Here is a 24,451-nt window from a genome sequence, read left to right as displayed (position 1 = left end):
ATATCACAGTACAGAATAACAATACAATAGATAAGAAGTAAAAATATAGAAAGAAATATACAATAAAAAGAGTTCCACCATGTTCAGTTTCGAACATACAGACACGTTCGCCAATGGTTCCACAGTCTGGAGGAGAACCTGACAGAACAAAGGGTTCGTAATGACATCAATGATGTCATTTACTGACTCAGATACTCTACACATAAATCTATACATGAGATTGCAGAGCAGAGCAGGTGGGGACCCCAACACTGACGGACATTTGGCTTGCACTGGAGCTTCATGGAGCTCTCAGTAGCAGACTCATGCAGTCATTGTAGGCCACTGTCAAACGTCTGATACTGGCTTGCTTGTATCGACACCACAGGTGGACGGTATACAGGGGTGTACAAAAGGATTTAAAAAGTGAAATCTTCACCGGTATACTGAGCACATGCTAAATGTTCTACACAGCATGTTTCCTTGCGCATACAGCTTCCGACACGTCTATATTATGTCCTTGTCATCAGAGAGGTCATTTGAGATGATGTGGCCCAAATATTTTATCTCACTGAAGACACTAAGGACAGAGCCAGAGAGGGAAAAGTCAGGAAAGGTTAGATGTCTGTCTTCCCTGCTTCGGACAATCATGATCCAATCATGATCCTTTTTACAGTACAGTCGAGAGACTGCAGTCTTTTTTTTTTTGCTTTTCAATAAAGGCATTTATGGAATAGATATTCAGAAAAAGTTATTTAAAGTTTTGGTTGATGTGGGTTTGGGTCAGGGCAGGCTCACGTGGTCTATTTCATCCACTTACATCTCATTAACGCTGTATTTGTTTCACTTTGTGTAGATCTGTATGTTTTTCTATAATCCCGAGCACTTTCTGTGTGTGTTTTCCAGTGGATAAAGCATGTGGATGAGCAGGGACGGCCATATTACTACAGCTCAGATGGATCCAGGTCAGAGTGGGAACTACCTAAGGTGAGACACATCCCTTCGTGACGTGTTGTATAAGCTTGTAGATTATTTGCAAAGAAAAAAAAAACATTCAAAAATTAACTATTAAATGTGTCAGTGATTTAAGTCATCTGCCCTGTGCAATTCATGATTACAAAGCCTAAATAGCAAACAAAAGGCAAATCTGTGTGACAATTTATCGTCAACTTAAATTTGTAATCGTGACATGTTTGACGCCGCTGTTTAAAAAGGCTTTATGAGGAGGAGATACTGTGACTGTTTATTTTTTGTTTTATGATTTTACTGCTAGCTTAGAGATGTAAAGCTTCCAGCGTTGCATTATGTAACACTGCCAGACAGACGGTAACACTCCTCCCCCTCTCTCACATCCTCTAAGAATCGATCTGCCCCTCTGGAGTGTTAAGTCCCCCGTTTAGTTACTTTAAGTGGATGTTGGTGTTGTGTAATGGAAGCAGGACTAGTGGTGGCTGGCTGGCTGTCCGTCCGGTCAATCGGGCTAATCTGGCCGGTTTAGAGTAGCCTGGCTAGGTTTAGAGCAGATTAGAATAGACCAGCACCACGTCGGAATGAATGAACCACATACTGTAGTACTCCAGAAGACGTGGACGGGACGCGTAGGCAGCGTTTAGGTGGACAATTAACCGATGATAGCGGGAAATAACACGAGAGCGGTCCCACTTTTCCGATGGTGCTGCGGTCGGCGAGCAGGCGGGTAAGGACACTGGTGGACAGTTATGACTTTTGCACTCCGCTGTACTTTTCATTTCAAGACAAATATTGTCTTGAAACATTTGTAGGGAGGGAGGGAGAGTACATTATGAATTAACCAGATATAGTGGGGGGAAAAAGCTGATCTACAAGCTCACACTGCAACGCGATGTTGCAATGGATTGTGAGCTTGTAGATCAGCTTTATTTTCACTATTGTTGTTAAAAGATTTCTGGAAAATGTGAGGGTTTTTTTGGGGGGGGGGGGGGGGGGAATGTATGTTAAAAAGAAAAAATGTACTTTTGAATACATATGTATTTTTAAAAGCATGTACTGTACTTCTAACTCAAGTACCGGAGCTGAGTCAAGTACTTTGACCACCACTGGCTAATGGAAGATACTGTTAGATCCTTATGTCTAATTTATATATTTTTTTAATATACTTTTTAGTCCTGAAAAATATCTGTGTGATCAACACAGCCTAATACCCGTGTGCAGAAGACTGCGGATCTGCGTGTAATATTATGTAATTCATATTTTGTTTTAACTACCCGTTTGACAACTGTCACTTGACAAAAACAATATAAAAAGTGTTGATGCGACAATTGGTTGAGTTGAAGTACCGGTATGTTACTTTTGTTTTCAGTACAGTCGAGCCACATTAATGAAGTATGTTATTTTTGTTTTCAGTACAGTAGAGCCACATTAAAGGGACACTTTACCCTTTTTGCTAAAAAATATATGTTAATGACATTTAGGAGCTTTAGAACACTTTCCTGGGGGTCTTTATGTGTGTAATATGTGGTTTTAGATATTTTAGATTGTATCAGTGAGCCCAGTGCAGAGCTGCCAACCTGCACACATTTTGTGTACCAACCACGCAATTCTAGGCATATAGACGCCTAGAATTGCGTGGTTGGTACACAAAATGTGTGCAGGTTGGCAGCTCTGCCAGTGTCTCTGATGTCATGGACCACTTACTTCCTGGACTACATGTGTACTCAGTAAGACAGACCTCCCCTATCCACAAGGAGGAGCAGTGCACCAAAGTATTTTGGGAATTGTAGTCCAGGAAGGAAGTGAGACCAGTGTCCATGACATCAGAGACACTGGGCTCACTGCTACAATCTAAAATATCTAAAACCACATATTACACACATAAAGACCCCCGGGAAAGTGTTCTAAAGCTTCTAAACGTCATTAACATATATATTTTTGCAAAAAGGGTGAAGTGTCCCTTTAATGCTAGATTTGTGGATGGTTTAGCGCAGAGGTTCTCAAAGTGGGGTCCAGGGACCCTCAGGGTTGCTTGAAGTGGGTTCCAAAGGGACCCTTTTCAGGGTATGTAACTCTGTGAGGGTACAAATGGAACCAAATGGACCCGTAACACACTCAGAGTTATGGGGGCCGATTTTGGGTGGGAACCCCTTTTGGTGTTAGCATTATGCTATGCATTAGCTATTGAAAAATAGCAGATCTACAAGCTCATAGCGCGCCACCGAGTGGCGCGCTACGAGCTTGTAGGTCTGCTATGTTGTTTTAAATCGAAGAACGACTGACATAGAAACATAGCTTTTTCAGAAAACTGTCCGGATGTAGAAGACATTTTTAGAATCTGATCTCAGGTCAAAATGGGTTAATCAAGTTTGAGAACCATTGGTTTAGCTTACTATGCTTATTATTTGAACGTGTCCGTCTGTTTCTGTACCCTCTCTCTCTCTCTCTCTCTCTCCTCATTATCATACTTTTCCTTCCTCCATATCTATGTTTCTGTGCAGTACAACGTCTCCCCTGCTCAGTCAGGAGAGATCCCCAAGAGTCGCAGTCTGGAGAGGAAACAGCAGGACCCCATCGTCCTGACCAAGTGGAGACACAGCACCTATGTCTTAGACCTCAACGACAAGGTAGCTTCTGGAAGCCTTTTTATTGTTTTGTGTTCTGGCTATGAGGTCTTAATCCTGTTATAACGGGTCGACAGAATTGCCTAGGAATTCTGGTCAATAATATAATAGTCAACAGTAATAGTATAGGTCAACGTTATAGTATAGGAACTCCAAATGCTGGTTGGTTACCTGGCAAAGTGGACTAATGTACCAAATGATTCTGGTAATAAGGCTTCGTTGTTTGGGAAGTCTGCTCTTCAGCTGCTGTACTTCATTCAATATACTATGCAGTAGTTTACTCCAAAACGCCTTGGAATGCGGCTTCACCCGACGAGATCAAGTACAGCTGGTCGGGGCTGGAATACATTGAGCACAATCTTGGCACGATCTTCCTTGTTGGCCGTGAGGGGTTTAATCCCAGAGAATTATAATGAGACACTTTGAGGTCAGACCGTGCGAACCGTGGTCAATAATCTCTCCATAGTGTTGTGTTTGATGTGCTGCGGAACACAGAGGATGAAGTTTGTTTGTTGTTCAACATGGGCAGTTCACCGTTCTCTTCCTGGACCCATTTTGGGCGGCAACCCCTTTTGGTGTTAGCATTATGTTATGCTTTAGCTATTGAAAAATAGCAGATCTACAAGCTCATAGCGCGCCACCGAGTGGCGCGCTACGAGCTTGTAGGTCTGCTATTTTTGAAAAGTCGAAGAACGACTGACATAGAAACATAGCTTTTTCTGAAAACTGTCAGGATGTAGAAGACATTTTTAGAATCTGATCTCAGGTCAAAATGGGATAAGCTACTGCTAGTTTTCACTTTGTGCTCTGGACCTGAACCCTGACTATACCCTGGGATTTAAAAACAATAAAGGCCTTTAGATCCGCCTTCCATTTCCCCCCAAAACCGGGAGGTGAAATGTTCCATTACTACCTCAGTCTGACCTCCCTTTAGAAGCGTTCATATTCCAAAACGAGATGCATGCTGAAGTCATAAATTAGGACAGAAATATCGCCCTTCTGATCGTCATAGGAAAATGTTTGGTGAAAATAGACATTCAAAAAGCTAACGACATATTCAATGACACATTGTGACAATGTGTGTCAATGTACTATACTAGGGTTTAAGAAGTGGTTAAAAGTGATGGAAAACATGCTAAAAAAACATGTTTTGTTACAGTTCTCTTTTAAACTCAGGCGGTGTGGTTCTGACCCTCGCAAGAGGAGATTACGTCTCTCTTTTTTCCGTGATAAAGTTGGTACCATCCTTCCTCGTCCTCGCTCCACCAATCTACTTTTGAGATGATTTATTGTGATTCTTTGGCATTGATTATCACTGGTAGAACAGCCAGGTTCTACCAGTGAACAACCCATGTTCCCCAGGTTCTATGTTCCCCACCATGCAACAAAGGCTCTTTGTTCCCCACTTTGAATAAACCTAAACCAGTAACTTTTGTAATTCTAGTGAGACTAAAAGTATTTTAGCAACTTAGTCTTAGTGTTACTTTTAGTAGCAAATTCTGATTTAAGCTCAGTCTTTGAACAATCCATTGAACTTTAGGTGTGCCTAGGCTCCTTAAACTATCTAATCTTAGCCATCAAAAAATTAGCACTGGCATAAAATAAACTAAAACATAATTGCTCAGACTCTTCAACAAAGATGACAAAAACAAACCTTTTTTGTTCTGTACTTACATACATACATACAACTAATCAGAATCAGAATCATCTTATTTGTCATTTTCCTATGTACTTGCATACAAAAGAACATGAAATATCGTTTCCCCTCAGTTATTGGCAGTGCAACATAAAACATAGAGCCTATTTAATTGTATAGTACAAAACACTGAAGTCCTTAAACCAGAAACCTATAACACTAACCCTAAACCCTAAGGTAAGTGGGGAACATAGAACCTGGGGAACATAGAACCTGGGGAACATAGAACCTGGGGAACATAGAACCTGGGGAACATAGGGATGACCCCGATCATTATGTGAGATGAGGACAAATCAAATCACCATGAATACTTCAATCAAAGCTGCCCAATGATTTCTACCCTGTTGTCATCCTGAATTGCACCGATTGATTTGTATAGCTGTGAAACTGTCAATGAACACCAACCAGATACTGGAACCTGAGAATCAATCGCTCTCTTTGAATTAACACATTTTCCGTTGTGGCTGCATGTGAATCTCGGCATGCTCTCTGTGCCTCATTGACAATAAACAACAATAACAAGCCCACATCCTAATTCAAATTAACATTAACCCCTGTTGTTTTTTTCTGCCCGGATTAACCACATGAACCTTAGCGTGCGGGGGAGGGAGGGGGCATTAATACATTTTCTACAAGCTTTTTCTACAAGCACACAACCTGGTGTATTGTATGCTTGTAGATCGGCTATCAGGGACACACACACACACACACACCAGTCAAAGTAGTTTTTTACGATTTAAGTGGTTTCACTTTCACCCAAACTGACTTGACTCCACAACAGGTTTCTGATCCATTGTCTGGTCTAGTAAGAGAGTGGTGACACACTTTTATCTCGCCGCAAAGCGGGTGCCTATGGGCTATAGTTCCAAACATTGCTCCTATGGCTGGAACTATTCCATTGAGATAGAATGAGCACTTCTGCATTCCATTGTTACAATGAGAGTCAACGGGAGTGTCATTACTCTCTCACTAGATTACTCTGCCTCACGCCTGCCAGCAAAAACAAGCCTGTGGATCCTATTGGTTCATATGTTCTGTGCGCCCGCCCCCTCCTCCTCCCCTCCCCAGTAGAACACACTGGAGCGGAGCGCTGTTATTGTTTAGCGAAATACAAGGTTCACTCCCACTCCTGGCTCGTTTGGCCAAAGAAAATTATTTGAATTTGCTCTGATCTGAGCTGCTGAATTTGTCTTGATAGATGTATGTCCTCTCTAACCCATGGGTTCCCAAAGAGGGGTTCGGGGACCCCTGGGGGAACTTGAGGGAGTTCCAGGGGGTACCTAGCTCAATTAGAGATAGAAACCAAATGGACCCTTATGGGTCTGTAACTCAGATAGTGTACAAATGGAACCAAATTTCCATTTGTACACTCTCAGAGTTAAATTAACAGTGTTTTTACAATATAAATCGGGGTACCAGAGATAGAAATGCCATTAAATCGGGGGTCCGTAGCATAATGCGTGTGAAACTGGGGGTCCATGAAATTAATGTTTCGGAATCACTGCTATAGAGCCGTGAAAATCCCCCCTTATCGGGGTCACTGGCATATGTTTTCAAATGGGGGGTCCGTGGCCTAATAAATGTTGATTTGGGGGTCCTTGACACGAGAAAGTTTGGGAACCACTGGTCTAACTCGACCACAGATCTCTTGTAGTTTAGATCATGTCCTCTCTAACCAACCACAGATCTCTTGTAGTTTAGATCATGTCCTCTCTAACTCAACCACAGATCTCTTGTAGTTTAGATCATGTCCTCTCTAACCAACCACAGATCTCTTGTAGTTTAGATCATGTCGTCTCTAACCAACCACAGATCTCTTGTAGTTTGGATCATGTCCTCTCTAACCAACCACAGATCTCTTGTAGTTTGGATCATGTCCTCTCTAACCAACCACAGATCTCTTGTAGTTTAGACCATGTCCTCTCTAACCGACCACAGATCTCTTGTAGTTTTTAGCGGTCAGATGTTCTAATAGAGCCGTGTTGACCTCTTGTTGCCAGGAGTCTGCTCCGGCGCCTAAGCAGAGCTCTCCGGACTCTGACTCGTGCCCGTCATCTCCCAAGCACCCCTCGACAGTTAGTATCCCAGCATGCACTGCACTGCCACACTCCTACTACCCTCCTCACCCGCATGCATGGCACGATGAGTTAAACTGGTGACGGTGCACTTCATCCATTTGCAAAGCATGTCTTTATTTTATTAATGGTTGTCACTAATTCTCATTATAATAAGGAGTACTGTCTGTCTATTCTTCACTCAGCCTCTCATTGGTGGGCTATGGACAAATCTGCCTAGCAACGACGGGATCAATGGGGATTTTCAGGGCCTAAATGGGTTAATAAATTGACCAAACCTGCCTTTCAGAACTGTCCACAGCCCTCCTCTGAAACCAAGTAGACAGAAACGGTACCGTCTTAAAGTGATAACTAGCCAGGACCAATTATATGGTGGTTTTATTTTTACAAGAGTCTTTCCTCATGCTCATGTCATCATAATGTAATGCTTTATGCTTCATTCTGCTTTTTGGACCTGCGTCTTTCTCCACCGTTCTCTCACAGCAACTTGCTTTCTTTGCATCCGACCGTCTTTTCCTGCATGTCTCAGCAGTTCATATTCCACTTCCTTACTGCCATAGTGATGAATATAAATGAATATATAATATAAATTATTATCAGTTTGCCCTCTTCCCTGCTGTCAACCTCACTATGGAAATGAATGGGGGGTAATTCTGCCATCATGAATCAGTTGTGTGATAGCATTTTAAGGGTGTTTTAGTGCCATCTGCTGGTGTTCTTGTGGAATAACATACATGCACACTGAGTGTCTATCACACTATCATGCTTCTTGCCCAAGTGTTGTGTGTGTGTGTGTGTGTGTGTGTGTGTGTGTGTGTGTGTGTGTGTGTGTGTGTGTGTGTGTGTGTGTGTGTGTGTGTGTGTGTGTGTGTGTGTGTGTGTGTGTGTGTGTGTGTGTGTGTGTGTGTGTGTGTGTGTGTGTGTGTGTGTGTGTGTGTGTGTGTGTGTGTGTGTGTGTGTGTGTGTGTGTGTGAGAGAGAGAGAGAGAGAGAGACAGAGCATGTTTGTGTGTATGCGCTTTTTTATTTTATCGTAGTGTTCTCTGTTCTGTACTCTACACATTTCTTGCTGGCTATCTGTGTGTCTGTGTGAGTGCACGCTTGCGTGCGTGCGTGCGTGATATACTGCACATCACTCAACCCCAGGTTGTGTGAAACCCTGTCCCTCTGATGGTGTTCACACGGCTCCGGTTGGAACATGTCCGCCGTGTGGATAGGATCAACACCATGGTGTAAGGCTCACGGCTCTCTGTCTTCTCTTCCACAGCCTTCAGAGAAGTGTGGCGTCCTCAACGTTACCAAAATCACCGAGAATGGAAAGAAAGTCAGGTAGGCTTTGACACTGAATAATAATAATAAAAATAATAATACTTTTATTTGTTTACTAGCATCTTTCATGACATGAAATGCAGCTCAAAGTGCTTTACAGTGCATTTTAACCCATTTTGGGCAGGAACCCCTTTTGGTGCTAGCATTATGTTATGCTTTAGCTATTTTTTACCTTTGACCTTTACCATTTTGACCTGAGATCAGATTCTAAAAATGTCTTCTACATCTACAGTTTTCTGAAAAAGCTATGTTTCTATGTCAGTTTGTCAATTTTTCAATAGCTAAAGCATAACATAATGCTAACACCAAAAGGGGTTCCCGCCCAAAATGGGTTTCATTGTATTGTGTCATTTAGTTTTAACTTAAGGTAGTGGGTTTTATTTTCTTCTAATTGTGTTAGAGAGGTATGTTGGGAGTGTATGATATGTGTGTTTTGTTGTCTTTGTAACAATAACAAAATGCTAATAAAGTATTGCTTGGGGGTTTACAGGAAGAACTGGACGTCTTCCTGGACCGTGCTGCAGGGCTCTTCTCTGCTCTTCGCTAAGGGCCAGGGTGGAGGAACCAGCTGGGTAGGTCTCTCCCAACAGACATACAATACAGCCCCCGCAGGCTTCACCACCTGTTCATTTATACCTGGAAAAGCTGTTGTTTCATTCTATTTCTCTGTGGTATACTTGTCTTTCTAAGGCCTGACTCACACCTTCACAACAGATTGATGTATAGTTGATGCATGAGACTTGTTTACTGATGCAAGCTCGCAATTCATTTCCAATGGGAGTCACATGGTTTGAGGGGGAGGGGGGGGGGCAGTCGAAACACAGCCGAAAGCCGTACAACAAAGATGTTGTGTCAAACCATGTGACTTCCATTGGAAACGCATTGGGAGCTTGCGTCAGTAAACAAGTCTCGTACATCTAGCATGCGTCAATGTTGTACGCTAGATCGAAAGGTGTGAGTGAAGCCTTATCCTTCATATATCTGGTTGTCACCTGTTTCTTTTTTCTGTGGTTTTCATTTTGTCCTCCTCCTCCCCACTTCTCTCCTTTCTGCTCCTCCTCTCCTCTCCTCTCTCCGTGTCCCCTACACTCCTGTCCTCCTCTCCTCCTCTCCTCTCCTCTTCTCTCCTCCCTAAGTCCTACTACCGTAGTGGGTCTATTCCAGAGTTGCTCCTCACCCTGCTTAGCAACTGGAAGCTCTCAGTCAAGTCCCGCCCAGCTGTCTCCTATGTACACTGTGCGCCTGTCCAGGCCGCCACAGTATGTCCCCTCTCTGTGCATGTGTGTTGGTTCTCCCTCTGCCTGTCTGTCCTGTCCTCTCACACTGACCTATAGCCCCTCTCACTGCTGCTGCTGTCCTTGCCCTTGTTTTATTAGGCCCGGATCAGACAGGACGTGCCTTGCGCCCTGCAGTCTACAAAGCAGGGCAGCTTGCGGCATATATTTTTTTCTTTACTGCTTTGATTTGAACTTGTTTTTCAACTTGGGGTGCCCAGGGAACACATAGTGCTAAAGATGCAACTAAGGCACGCTGCAACATGTGTTAGCATAATAGCATTATGCTATGCTTTAGCTATTGAAAAATAGCAGATCTACAAGCTCATAGCGCGCCACCGAGTGGCGCGCTACGAGCCTGTAGGTCTGCTATTTTTGAAAAATCGAAGAACGACTGACACAGAAACATAGCTTTTTCAGAAAACTTTTGTTTTTTAGAATCTGATCTCGGGTCAGAATGGGATAAACGTAGAGAGCAGAACTATTTACAAAAAGAAGCCCCCGGCTGCCTAATGGCATCCCGTCTTATCTGATCAGGGCCCTTTTGGAGGCTTGTGTGGCTGGTTTTGAAAGCCTCAATAAAGCTTCTCAGCTGTTATTACAAATGGAAGCCATCCAGATAAATATACAAACTAATGTTTCAGACCTGTGCCCGAGTTTGCTGGAATGAGACGTGTGTGCAAAGCTTTTTGAACAAACGTGGAGGATATCTCCTGGACTGTTGCTTTTCTTAACGGTTATGCATATTACCTCAATTAACTACAATAGTTTAACATGGTGTTGCCTTCCACTACTACACTAGACAATACTAAATAATAGCATTTGTAACACAGATGTTACAAAGTGAATAAACGTGATCTTATTAACATTTAACACACCTTTGTTTATTTTTGTTCCTGAAAAGCCAACTGGAATTAACGGCGGAATTTGCGATTTCATCGTTCTGTTGTAAAACTACCTCTGATGTTATGTCCTGATCCGTTGGTTCCAGAAGTTTGGCGGTAACCAGTCCAAGCCGGAGTTCACTGTGGACCTGCGTGGAGGATCGGTGGACTGGGCCTCCAAGGACAAGTCCAGCAAGAAACATGTCATCGAGGTAAATCACCATTCTGGACAGTTGATTGACCCATTTAGGCCTGATGTTGAAATGTAAAAAAAATCTCCGTTTTTTTTTCAGTTTTCTGAAACACCCATGTTTCTGTATCAGTGGTGCTCAATATTTCATGTCAAGGATGATATGTAATATGCCTCCGCCCCCCCATCTGAAAATATGTTGTTCCAGGGACCTCCCCAGAAGCATAAGATTTGAGTTGAAATGTTCACTCTGTAATAATTTGAGGCACATTTTCACGAATTTTCAAAAATAGCAGACCTACAAGCTTGTAGATCTGCAATTTTTCAATAGCTAGCTAAAGTATAACATATTGCTTTAAAACACCGAAAGGGGTTCACGCCCAAAATGGATTAATTGATTGGCTCTTCAGTAACCTCAGCCTCCAACAGATCTGCCTCACCTTTGTGTCATCGTTGACAGACAGAGGGGACAGGATGACCCTTTGCTATCTGATCTCCTTCCGCTCTGACCTTTGACCCTTCCTCCCCTATAGCTAAAGACCCGTCAGGGGACAGAACTGTTGATCCAGTCAGAGATCGACAGCGTGATCAACGACTGGTACCGAGCCCTGGCGGAGGCCATCAGTACACATGTAAGTGGGAACCTCCTCTTCACTCAGACCTGTTTACCTTCAAAGTCAAGACTACAATATTTGTCCTTGAAATGTGGTGGAGTGAAGAAAAAAAACTAAACAAATACTCAAAAATGTATTACTTAAATACTAGTACTCTTAAATAATAGTACTTTACAGTCCACCACTGGAACTTTTTTTTTGATGACAATCACTTCCCCACCCAGATTTGTCCTGCCCGGCCGGGGAATCGAACCGGCAACCTTTCGGCAACAAGGGCGCTCCTCTAACCCTTAGGCCACCGCTAGCCTATATGTCTTAAATGTGTGTGTCTTTGTGTCCAGGCCTGGGAGTCGGATGAGGCCATCGAGGAGGACCTCCCTGAGTCACCAGGGGCCGAGAAACAGGACAAGGAGAAGGACCACCGGGACAAGAAGAACAGAGGTAACAATCAATCTAGACGCTCTTATTTATAGTGCACATTTAGCAGTGACATTTTTCATGTCAAATGAAGATGTATTTTACCACCGGCCACAAAAAAACACATTCTTCAAAATAAATAAACCTTGTGTCTAACCAATGACTAAGTACAGTATGCCCCCCACGGGCACCACTGTAGAGGCGCCAATGGGCACCGCTCTAGTACTGTAAATACTTACAACAAAGGAATAATAAAGCGTTGATGCATGGGGGGGTGGGGGGATAAATAACATGGAATCAAAGTAAGGCAGTCAAAGAAGAGATGAGATACATTTTAGAAAATCTAAATAATTATTGTAAAAATAAATCACACCCGTGTGACGTGAGGGGCTCTCTTGTCATCATGACATCATCACATTCCGGTCAATCACTTTTCCGTCCTCAATTTTTATCCTCAATTCCGTGGCTAAGCCAATCAAATCATCTCCACGGGGTACACATGCATGCACGCACAAAGCTGGGCATACTGTAGGAGGGACTAGCACCCCTCAAAAAGATGAAGAAGTAATGCAATGTTGGGTAAGGACGTCTATGGCCTCACTCACACCTTCACATCTAGCATACAACATTGTTGGATGCTAGATGTAAACAAAGGGTAAGTGTCATGGCCGCCCCAATTCATTTCCAATGGAAGTCGCATGGTTTGACACAACATTCTTGTTGTACAGCTTTCGGCTGTGTTTCGACTGCCCCTCCCCCTCCCCCTCATACAACACAAATGTTGTGTCAAACCATGTGACTTCCATTGGAAATGAATTGCGAGCTTGCATCAGTAAACAAGTCTCATGCATCAGCTATACAACATTCTGTTGTAAAGGTCTGAGTAAAGCCTAACAGTAGACGTTGCATCTACTGTATCTCCTCAGTCATGAAGACCTCTGTGAGCATGGACGCATCAGATCAAAAGAAGACCAGGGTGAAACTCAAGAAGTTCCTGACACGGCGACCCACCTACCAGGCGGTGCGAGACAAGGGCTATATCAAAGGTACGCTGGTACGCGAGACAAGGGCTATATCAAAGGTACGCTGGTACGCGAGACAAGGGCTATATCAAAGGTACGCTGGTACGCGAGACAAGTTCTATATCAAAGGTACGCTGGTACGCCAGACAAGGGCTATATCAAAGGTACGCTGGTACGCGAGACAAGTTCTATATCAAAGGTACACTGCGTCTCCTGGGCCGGACGAGCAGCAATAATCATAACAATAACAATAATACATTTCAAAGCACTCTTCAAGCGAGGAGAGCACATAAAGTGCTTTCCAAAGGAAATAAAAGGAAATGCAATGATAGACCATCAAAATGGACTATGTGGACTATAAAAACGGCAGCATAAAAAAAATAAAACGGGAATGTTATTACACACACAAAAAAAGACTATATAAAACGGCATAAAATAATTTAACAGCAGTTCTGAAACGATCTTTCAGTAAGACTATATAAGTGGTTCTCGAACTGTTTTCCAAAGTACACTCTGGTGTGCCCTCCTGGGATTTTGAGACAGCCACACATGCAACTATACAAAAAGTTATATTTGTTCATTTTCAGTGCTTTGTGTGCACTCATTTCCCAATACAGAGGTTAATCTATACCCTAAAAAAAATATTTCAACCTGGCAAAAATGAAAATGTATTATTTATTATTATTATTATTATTATTATTATTATTATTATTATTATTATTGACTGTAAACAGCCAATCTACAAGCTCACAATGCATTGCATCGTGATGTGTAGTGACTCTTGAGCTTGTAGATTGGCTGTTTACGCTATAGTCTTTTTTTCTTTTTATTTGTGAAAGTATGAATTAGGGCTTAAGTAGCCTGACCTAAGCAGAGACATTTCTGGCCTAGATGGGAGGGTCGCGCCTCAGAAATGCGCGCACCCTGATTGGATCTCATCGATCTGTCCGTCACCCCCGGCCCCTCCTCTCCCCCCTAGTGCAGCGCTACGTCACATCATTTAGAGCGACGCCCACCCGGAAGGGTTGACTCCCACTTTTAGACTGGTTCAGCCCACGGCTTTTTCCAGGCTTTCATCTTTCGCGCAGACGAAATGAAAGCCTGGGTATCGAGGCTAGGGCTTAAGTGGTTCAACATTTAATTTGGCATTAGTAAGTCAAAATCAACGTTTGCAGTGCGATAAGAGTGACAACGTGTTGTAGAGACTATGTTTTTCACAGATATGAATACAGCTGTGCCTTGACATTCTGACCTGCCCTTTGGCTTGCCTCGGGCACAAACAGTTTGAAAAGCACTGCTCTGTATCAACGCTGGGGAACCAGTATTCCCTGATTAGACTCTAATAATGAACAACACCAGCAGTATTCTGGGTTCTCCCAGCTAGACCAAAGCTGAGATTCAATAGCTGTACCAGACTTTTTTGTATTCATGTGCTGTACCTGTGTTTTTCTTTGTGGTCTTTTAGATCAGGTCTTTGGCTGCAGCCTCACCAGCCTTTGTCAAAGAGAGAGTACGTCTGTGCCCAACTTTGTGAACTCGTGCATCGACCACGTGGAAAGTACAGGTATGAACAAACAGACGCACCTCAGTATTTTGTTTGTGTTCTTCTTGTCTCTTTGGGTAGTAATCAAAGGCAGGAAAGAATGTGTTTCTATGTTACCCTATGGCTGGGGTTGGCAAAATGGCCTTTCTGTGTGGAGTGTGCATGTTCTCCTCGTGTCCCCTAGGGTGGGTAGGTAGGTAGTAGGTACCCTCACAAAAAACATGCAGTAATCTGCAAGTAAACTGCCACCACCTGGCCAGCCTGGTGGAGGGGAAAGGAACTGGTCGGAATAACTTGTTCCTTCCACGCGTTACGTCCAGCTGGGGAAACTTCCCCCTGTTAGGTGAAAAGCATGGAGCGTGGACTCATAGAAGGAAACATGAGGTCAGTCCATTGCTCTCCCCAGGTTGGCAGAGGAAGTGTAGCGCCCAGGATTACACTAGACAATTGAGACTGGGTGGAAAAAATTGGGTGAAAGAAATTGTGAGATGATAAAAAAAAGAAGAGAACGTGTGTTTTTAATCCTGGTGAAAGAAAATCCTCTATAACTCTTGTCACGTCACTTTGCACCCACAATCCTCTTTATCTTCTCATCCCCTCCCCAAAAATCCACTAGTGGACCAGCTCAGTGGCCTTGTGGTTAGAATGTCCGCCCTGAAACTGGGAGGTCGGGGACCCAATGCCTCCCTGCTTGGCACTCAGCATCAAAGGGTTGGATTGGGGGGGGTCAAATCAACTAACCAAATGATTTCCCGAGCGCGGCACGGCTGCAGCTCACCGCTCCAAGAGATGGGACAAATGCGGAGAACAAATTTCACTGCGGTGACGTGTGTGACAAATCGTACGACTTTTTGTCTTTGACGCTCTCCTCTCATCTTCTCGTCCTCTCTGCCGTTCCAACGTCTCCTGTAGGTCTCAGTATTGACGGCATCTACAGAGTGAGTGGCAACCTGGCCGTGATACAGAAGCTCCGCTTCGCCGTGAACCACGGTAGGACCCCAGTCTCCCTCCGCCTAAATCCTGTCGGCCAGCCACAGACATGCCATCCACACGTGCACACACACACACACACACACACACACACATTTTAACCATTTATTTATGTCCACACAAAGGATATGCATACAAGGACACAAATATTATACTGTAGGTGCATTAAAGTTCCATCTGCAAAGTCATGTGTTTTCCTGATGCAATAGGCATGTCACTCAGTACATGTATAAGTAACAACGTCTCCGTCATATTATGACGGCTGCCGATTATAGCAGAGACACCACAATACTTTGCCAGCCTTTTTGCCTCCTTTTTAGGCATCCCAAGTTGTTGGAACGCACACACACACACACACACACACACACAAACAAACAAACACACGCCTCCTCTGTGCTATCGCATCCCCCACAGCAGTTGGTCATACAGCTTGTTGAGCTGTCTTCTACACACACAGACAGTATTCCTAGTACTGCTACAATGTGTTCAATGTTGGCTTTGTTCATTTCATTTCTTTATTTTGATTATGATTTTTTCATTCGTTCATTGCTTTTGCTTTCTTTCAATGAATTTTGTTCATTCCTCTGCACTTTATTCACACTTTTCTTTCTTTGGGTCTTTTTCTTTTTTCTTTCACTCTCTTCCTGTCTCTCTTCTGACTTCACTTTCTTTCTTTCACTTTCTTCCTTTTTCTTTCACTTGCTTTCACTTTCTTCCTTATCTTTCTTCCACGTAATCTTTCTTTCCTTGGCTCTCTTTCTGTCTCTCTTCTGACTTCACTTTCTTTCTTTTTCTTTCACTTACTTTACTTTATCTTTCTTTCACTTACTGGTATTCTGTCTTTCTTTCCTTCTTTCCTTCTGTCTCTTTCCTCTGTCCTTTCTCTCTCCTCCTCAGACGAGACGGTGGATCTGAACGACAGTAAATGGGAGGACATCCATGTGACCACAGGAGCTCTGAAGATGTTCTTCAGAGAGCTTCCAGAGCCTCTCTTCACATTTGATTCCTTCAACGACTTTGTGGAAGCCATTAGTGAGTACTTTACTTTGATGCCCGATCTGAGTTGCACGGCGGTGTAGCGTGTAGCGTGTCTGAGTCGCACGGCGGTGTAGCCTTTAGCGTGTCGGAAATGGCCAACAAACAGGGTCGTGTGTCGGCTATTTTAGCCGCAGAGCATAAATTGGGCTTTGAGATTGTTTTAATATTTTTGATAAAAGATAATTTTTTTTCTTTCAGATTAGTGTTTTTCTTTCTTTTTTTCTTTTTCACAAAATAATACGATACGTGTGTCAATTTAGATTTTGTACAGTAGAGTGATCTTTCATCAAGACTGCTGTAGATGTAGATTTATTTCTGACCACGTGTGGCAATTCTTTCTCCAAATCCACTAACAGTTATTCAATTGTCAACACATTATTAATGCATTATCCAACAAAGTGCATGCCCTCGCGTCTCAAAGTTGGCTGTTCGCATTGATGCCTGAATTTGTGCATGCTTGTAGTTGTACGCCTTGCATGCTTTTTAGCAATGTGGCCACAAGATGGCGCCCGTGCATTTGCATTTATTTATTATAAAGGTTGAATCTCTCTCTCTGCATCAGAATCCTCTGACTACAAGCAGCGAGTCAACTCCATAAAAGACTTGATCAAGCAGTTGCCAAAACCCAACCACGACACCATGCAGCTCCTGTTCCAGCACCTCCGCAGGTAAGCACAGAACAGATGTTCTCCCAGAGCAGACCACTACAGCAGCAGGGGGGGGGGGGGGTTAAGACTTTTTTATATATACAACTTTGTTCTTTAGTTGGGGCAAACCACTTCCCTGGTGTCTCTGTTGCGGACATGCCACTAATATTTTATATATATAAACTTTGTTCTTTAGTTGGGGCTAACCACTTTCCCTGGTGTCTCTGTTGTGGGCATGTCACTGGAGAAAACTTTGTGAAAAGAATTGTGATAGAAAAAGGTCGAAAAACATATTTTTTTCCTCTGCCGTCAGTGTCAGAATCAGAATATCTTTGTCATTGTACAAGACAACGAAATTGATTTGCAATCCACCTCAGTGCATTTAAAACAAAAGACATAATACAAAATATATAAAATACATACATTTAAGGCATATTGCGCAGTAAGTCCTCTTAGTCCATAAAGTGTCAAGTGTCAGAGTTCAAGTGTCAGTGTTTAGACTAGAGTGTATGAATGCCAGTGTGAATGTAATGCACATTGTAAAGCGCGTTGGTTGGATAAAGGCGCTATATAAATCAAACGCACCATTTACCACAACCAGTCAGTCAGTGCACATGCCAGTACTTCATGTCTCCCCTATCTCGCTCATCCTGTCTCTATACATTCTCCAATCTAATAAAGCAATAAAATGCCCTCCAAAAAAAAATCATAATAATAAAAAAAAAAAGAATGGCACTCTATGTCTCATTCACTAATTGAAACCTATACATTTATAAATCACACCATTAAGTTTGATGGGCCCCGCCCCCCAGGTTCACCAGATCTGCTGATCTCCACAAACCCTCAAATGGGAGTTGAAGGCTAGCTGGCACAGAGTAAAGACACGCAAGGTTTTTCATGCACCACCTTCGGTGAATGTGAAAATTAAAATTCAACAGAATTCAGTCCACACGCTGTTTGTCGCTCACTGTGTATCTCATCGTGGACTTTACTCTCTCAATTTATATACCGTATATGCATTTACGGCGCATTCATCGGTTTATTAATCCATTTTGATCTGAGATCAGTTTCTAAAAAAATTCTTCTACATCCTGACACTTTTCTGAAAAAGCTATGTTCATGGAGTATGTCAGTCGTTCTTCGATTTTTCAAAAATAGCAGACCTACAAGCTCGTAGCGCGCCACTCGGTGGCGCGCTACGAGCTTGTAGATCTGCTCTTTTTCAATAGCTAAAGCATAACATAATGCTAACACCAAAAAGGGGTTCCCGCCCAAAATGGATTAATGAAATGCATGTTCCACACGTTGTACTGTACATGTGAAATACTTATTTGCTCTCGAAAGTGCAGATGATATTGGACCGCTATGTAAAAGTACATTATACACACACCATACCATTATTGACTTTACCTTCCTTTAGCTTATTATTATGTTAGACTCACACTCTCTTTTTTCCCCTCGTTTTCCTATCCCCGTCTGGATTAGCCGGTGGGCACGGTGAAACTATAGCCAGGTTTAACCCATTCTGACCGGGCACCCATTTTGGTGTTAGCATCATGTCGTGCTTTAGCTATTGAAAAATAGCAGATCTACAAGCTCATATCGCGCCACCGAGTGGCGCGATACGAGCTTGTAGGTCTGCTATTTTTGAAAAAAATCGAAGAACGACTGACATTTTTAGAATCTGATCTCAGGTCAGAATGGGTTCATCAGACCAGTGTGTGTCCGGTGGAAACCTCGTATGAATCTGATCTCAGGTCAGAATGGGTTAAGGTGTATTCTTAGCCCGCTGCAGCCAGGGGCAATATCATATGTTCACGATGACATTTGCCTGGGTTTTTCCAATTTGCATTTATATGGCACTGTGTTTGCGGTAATTCAGCACCTATGGAGTGGTGTTTTCTTCAGGAAATTTATAGCGTGACATTCAGTGGCGTGCAGGTCTACGTATATCAGCAGGCAGAATTTAATCATTTCTCCCCCCCCCCCCCACCATGAATATGTTATTGTTTTGTGCATCTGCATGCAAGGATGTAGATTCTATTTAAAAATGATATTATGCCGTTGCCTTAGGGGCATTCAATATTGTTACACGGCGTATGGGTTTGAGAAGCTTGTGTGCATTCTCTCCATCTTAAGTCCCGTCCCCCCCCCCCCCCCCAGCTCCACCTCCCACCCACCCACCCCTCAAGTTATTGTGTATAAAGATTGTTTGCGAGCCTTGTAACATCTCACTCTCTAGATTAAATCATCGCTTGAAGGTACTGAATTCAAAGGAATGCCAAACAATAAAACTCTAACGCTCAGTCGGTGCTATTTATGACATATTACCGTCTGAATAACCCTGCGATCAGCCCTTCCTCTTTGTCATTAAACAAAATGCAATCTCAAGTCTTGTCTTGATGAATGAAAAGCTTCATTCCGATGTTAAAATTAGACGACAAAGTCAAATAATTAAAATAAGTGCAATATAAAACAATAATAATCACAAAAACGAAACAACAAAAAACAAGCCTCACTGGTCACAAAGTACTATAATTTATTTACACGTTAGTAGGAAGTATAAAACGCCACTCAGTTAGGCGTTCCCGCATAACTTCTGGGTATGATGATGATGATGTCACGTGTATACTGTGTATATAATCATCTCTGTCCATCTTGTGAGCTCTTGGGTTCCAACCTGTCAAAGTAAAAGTTCAGTTCCTTCCAACATCCACATTATTTTTTTTCCTCCCGGATAGGGAGGTGATATTTAACTACAAATAGACGTCATTCTGAATATCTGATGGTCTGTCTTTTCTGAACTTTTTCTCTGAACTCGTGCACCTCCAGATGTTCTGATTCTCACGAACTGTATAGTTTGGGAAGCCTGTCCGAACCCCAGACATCAAAGGAGGAGCCTTTATTAAGTTATTAGTAGTAGTGGTGCTGGGACTCTGGTGCAACGCACAGGTCCTGGGCCTGGTGAGAGCAGGAGTGGACGTGGTGAGACGTAGGAGGGGCCCGGACAGGAGTCAACCCACAGAGCCTAGTCCTTCCATGCACCAGAAGTGTACCTCCCAGCCCTGGCAGAGTAGTTCTGGAGTAGTTCCAAGGGATTGTGTGGTCCTGGTTTTGCCCTATAGTGGGACTGATTGAGGGTAGCTATACTGGGACGTAAGTCAGGACTTGATCACTCCCGGCTGGGTCGCCTGAGTGAGGGGTATGATGTTGGAAGACCCGAAACCCCGATGACCTCAGGATACATCACTGAGGATACGTCCCGGGTGCATCCATGGAATGTTTTTTTAGTTATAGTGGTATTGTTTGATTCACTATGTTGCCTTATTAACCCTCTCGTCCCTTGCTTTAATTTAACCCATTCTGGGCGGGAACCCCTTTTGGTGTTAGCATTATGTTATGCTTTAGCTATTGAAAAATAGCAGATCTACAAGCTCGTAGCCCGCCACCGAGTGGCACGCTACGAGCTTGTAGGTCTGCTATTTTTGAAAAATCATGAAAATGTGGCCCAAATGATTGAATATATTCTTTCAGAGTGAACATTTTTAACTCAAAGCTTTGCTTCTGGGGGGGGGGGGGTCCCTGGAACAACATATTTTCAGATGGGGGTCGGCAGCCAATTACATATAATTTTGGGGGTCCTTGACATGAAAATGTTTGAGAACCACTGACATAGAAACATAGGTTTTTTCGAGAAAACTGTCAGGATTTAGAAGGCATCTGTAGAATCGTTCCCAGGTCAAAATGGGTTAATTTAATAATAATAATAACGGTATGGTATTCTTCTCTCCCCCCCCCTCAGGGTGATCGACCACGGCGAGGCCAACCGTATGACCACCCAGAGCGTCGCCATCGTGTTCGGTCCCACTCTGCTGAGGCCCGAGACGGAGACGGGCAACATCGCCGTGCACATGGTCTACCAGAACCAGATCGTAGAGCTCATACTGCTGGAGTACGAGAGCATCTTCGGCAGGTAGACCACACGCGGAGAAGAAAACCGTGGTTCAAGCTTTTCAAAAGTTTTTGACAAACTTAGCTTTTTCCCTCTGGCTGAACTGGACATTGCTGTGGACCAAGCAATTTGAGAGAGAGAATTGTAATTATTGTTCATTGATACTAAGATTAAAAAAAAAAAAAATTAAGATAAAGCTTCTGCGAGTTGAGAAGACTTTGCACTTATTAAAACGTTTTTTTTTTTTTTTTTTGAGCCGTGCTAAAAAAAATAAGTTTGTACAGATTTCGCTCACTTTTCTGTTTTTTTGGTTGCCATTCCTGCTGAAAGTAAGCAGGCTGGACTGCTGACTTTGGGAACTTAAATCGGTTGATTTTTTCTGGCCGGATGATGGACAGTGTTGCCGTGACTTGCAACGGTGCAGTGTGTGTGTGTGTGTGTGTGTGTGTGTGTGTGTGTGAGAGAGAGAGAGAGCGTCAGCACGTGGTTGGATTGGAGCATTCAGGTATTTGACATACACTGGATTCCTGTGGCCAGTAAGAAGTCTCCAAAATAATTCTGGACGACCCGGACTTGGTCGTATCGTATCACAGCATAAAGAAGAGTCCAACAGGACCGCTGGAGACAGAGTTCTGCTCTCTAGCGGTTTGTGAGACCCGGTCCAAACCTGGAGACAGAACCTGGAGACAGAGTTCGGCTCTAGCGGTTTGTGTGACTCAGGTCCAAACCTGGCCCGTTCTGCAAACTACAACTCTTACCACCATTGTGGACGGAATAAGCTGTAACTCACTCGTTTTTTTCCGCATCGGGTTCGGGGGAACCACCAGGGGTCCCAAATGGACCCTTACAAGTCTTTAATAACTCTTGATTGTACAAATAGACCCATGCATTTGGTTCAATTTTTACACACACACAGAGTTGCTATAACTATTGCTTTACTGTTACAGTAGATTGAGATGCCAGAGAGGGGAGAAGAAAAGGGGTTCCGTGGACTAATGCATATCTTGGGGGTCCTTGAGATAGATTTATAATCACCGCAATCTACACTGTAAACTCCTCCTCCAGTGTTAATTTAACTCTGAGAGTGCACAAACACTCTCAGAGTTCTCCAGACCCATAAGGATCCATTTGGACCCGTTGGTGGTGCCACAGTTCCGACGTTTAGAACCAGTGCTGTGACTGAACTGGACGTGCACACCCGGTTATCTGTGCTTTGGAGCATTTTACCTCTGATGATGATGTGTAGTGTGAGCTCTGTGTGGTATGGAAGGATGAGCAGGGGTGGGGGGGGGAGAAAAGAAATCAGTATTATGTGTTGGATTTGTCTGGAATAACTACTCGGATAAACTGGAACATCGTCATGATGTTGTATGTCCCACCTTTTAACCCATTTTTGACCTGCGATCAGATTCTAAAAATGTCTTCTACATCCTGACAGTTTTCTGAAAAAGCTATGTTTCTAAAAAAAAAGTTTCTAAAATAGCAGACCTACAAGCTTGTAGATCTGCTATTTTTCATTAGCTAAAGCATAGCATAATGCTAACACCAAAATGGGTTAAAGCCCCCCGTGAATCCCTCCCCGTCCCCCCCACCCTCTTGTTACTGTCCCATTCAATGTCTCCCAACAACAGTGTTAAAGTCCCCCCCCGGGCCGTGACTTCACCCTTGTGACAGTGACCGTGTGTGGGGGGAAAAGACGCAAATGAAACGTGTTACTGTACTTGTTTGTAAATGTTCGTTCGGGATGAATTAAATGTTAATGGAAAATGTGTGCAGACCTGAAACCTTTGCGTGGAAAGGAAGACCTTGCCGTTGTCCCCGCCCATGTACAGATGTGTGTGTGTTGTTGTTGTTGTTCTAGTCTTTCATGTGCTCTCTGTTCTGTTCTGTTGGTATAAGCTTCTGTTTTTAGTGACGGCTCGGTCCTGGTTCAGGGGTCGGTTTTCTCAGTGAGCGGCTCGATGCCTTGAAGCCTGGTTCATTACGTTGTCACGCGACGGCGTCGCGGGCCAGAAATAGCCGACCTACTGGCTCGCAATGCGTCCGCGGAGCGCGTCACGTTTGTGAGCTCGTATGTGTGTGCTATTTTCGGCCACGCGACGGAAGCATAAGTTAGACGTAACTCGGATTCCCTCTCCCAGAGGTCCCCCCCCCTACCTCTTATTACTGGAAAACAAGAAATGGAGAACAAGGTGATTTCTGGGAACTAGAGTCCTATAACGTTACCGTTTCGGATCAATTGCTCCAAGTACTCCGTTGTGGTCCCGGCTGGCTTGATAATCCTTCTCCTCGAAACTAAGCTAATATGAAAATGAGTGTTTTTTGTTTTGAGGAAATTAAATGGTACTGGAAATACTGTTTTCATTTCACAGGTGGTCGTACAGTATGGGAGTTCATGGGAGTGTATGAAAGTTTTGAATGCTAAATAATTAACCCGTTTTGGTCGCGAACCCCTTTTGGTGTTTTAACCCATTTAGGCCTGACCTAAAAAAAAAAATTAAAAATCTTTTTTTAGGTCTGCTATTTTCAAAAATAGCAGACCTACAAGCTCGTAGCGCGCCACTCGGTGGCGCGCTATGAGCTTGTAGATCTGCTATTTTTCAATAGCTAAATTATAACATAATGTTTAAAACACCAAAAGCGGTTCTGCCCAAAATGGGTTAAAGAAGACACTTTCGGAGCATAATGTACAGCGAAAGAAAATAAGTGTTAAATGTCTTACTGTGTTGGAGGTACGTCCGTATGCTTTGATGGGTTGCCGGTGAAAGACGAGTTTTTGATTTTGTAAATCTGAATAAAACCATAACATTACACATTGAGTGTTTCGGGGGAAGAATAAAGTTGTTGTTTTTCTTCTTGGAGGTGTACCTGGATTTTGCCGCATGGTCATAAAGCTGCACATTTTGAATGTAATTTTCAGACTAACTGCTGTTTGTGACATTGCTATGTCTAATAAAAAACACAAACTAAACGCAGACTCAAAGATTTGTTTTACAGTACTTTTATAATGTAAACTAGATTTATGTTCATTAGTAGAATATGATATAGAATAATGAAGATTTTTTCATTTAATCTTCAAGGAACCCTAAACGTTGACCTTCCCCACATCTTTAATTACATCACTTGAACTATTACATCCTGAATCCAATGATTAAATGAAAATAGTTGTCATCAAACTGAGTGGTTTAAGCTTTCACGTCTCATTCAAT

The 24,451-nt window shown here is 43.1% G+C and overlaps 1 protein-coding gene across 8 annotated transcripts in view; it reads left to right on the top strand.

The window, feature by feature from the left end:
* LOC310868326 (rho GTPase-activating protein 12-like) overlaps window positions 1-23,767 on the top strand; it is a 95,726-nt gene extending 71,959 nt beyond the window's left edge. For 2 of the 8 annotated variants that reach the window (XM_083778710.1, XM_083778717.1), the window contains exons 5-20: window positions 886-966; window positions 3,450-3,575; window positions 4,732-4,806; window positions 7,269-7,343; window positions 8,610-8,671; window positions 9,162-9,243; window positions 9,808-9,930; window positions 10,937-11,041; window positions 11,553-11,651; window positions 11,975-12,074; window positions 12,977-13,096; window positions 14,538-14,636; window positions 15,528-15,605; window positions 16,503-16,637; window positions 17,206-17,311; window positions 21,093-23,767. In XM_083778710.1, the coding sequence (XP_083634836.1) occupies window positions 886-966; window positions 3,450-3,575; window positions 4,732-4,806; window positions 7,269-7,343; window positions 8,610-8,671; window positions 9,162-9,243; window positions 9,808-9,930; window positions 10,937-11,041; window positions 11,553-11,651; window positions 11,975-12,074; window positions 12,977-13,096; window positions 14,538-14,636; window positions 15,528-15,605; window positions 16,503-16,637; window positions 17,206-17,311; window positions 21,093-21,267 (1,641 nt within the window). In that variant the 3' untranslated portion in view covers window positions 21,268-23,767. The remainder of the gene's footprint in view (window positions 1-885; window positions 967-3,449; window positions 3,576-4,731; window positions 4,807-7,268; window positions 7,344-8,609; window positions 8,672-9,161; window positions 9,244-9,807; window positions 9,931-10,936; window positions 11,042-11,552; window positions 11,652-11,974; window positions 12,075-12,976; window positions 13,097-14,537; window positions 14,637-15,527; window positions 15,606-16,502; window positions 16,638-17,205; window positions 17,312-21,092) is intronic. The other 6 variants (XM_083778711.1, XM_083778713.1, XM_083778712.1 and 3 more) reach the window with 6 other exon arrangements.
* The last annotated feature ends 684 nt before the right edge of the window (window positions 23,768-24,451 follow it).

The sequence above is a fragment of the Protomyctophum parallelum genome (genome assembly GCF_964188405.1).
Source record: "Protomyctophum parallelum genome assembly, chromosome: 12".
NCBI lineage: Eukaryota > Metazoa > Chordata > Actinopteri > Myctophiformes > Myctophidae > Protomyctophum > Protomyctophum parallelum.
Note: the sequence above shows the minus strand (reverse complement) of the source record. Positions and strands in the feature narration are given on the sequence as shown.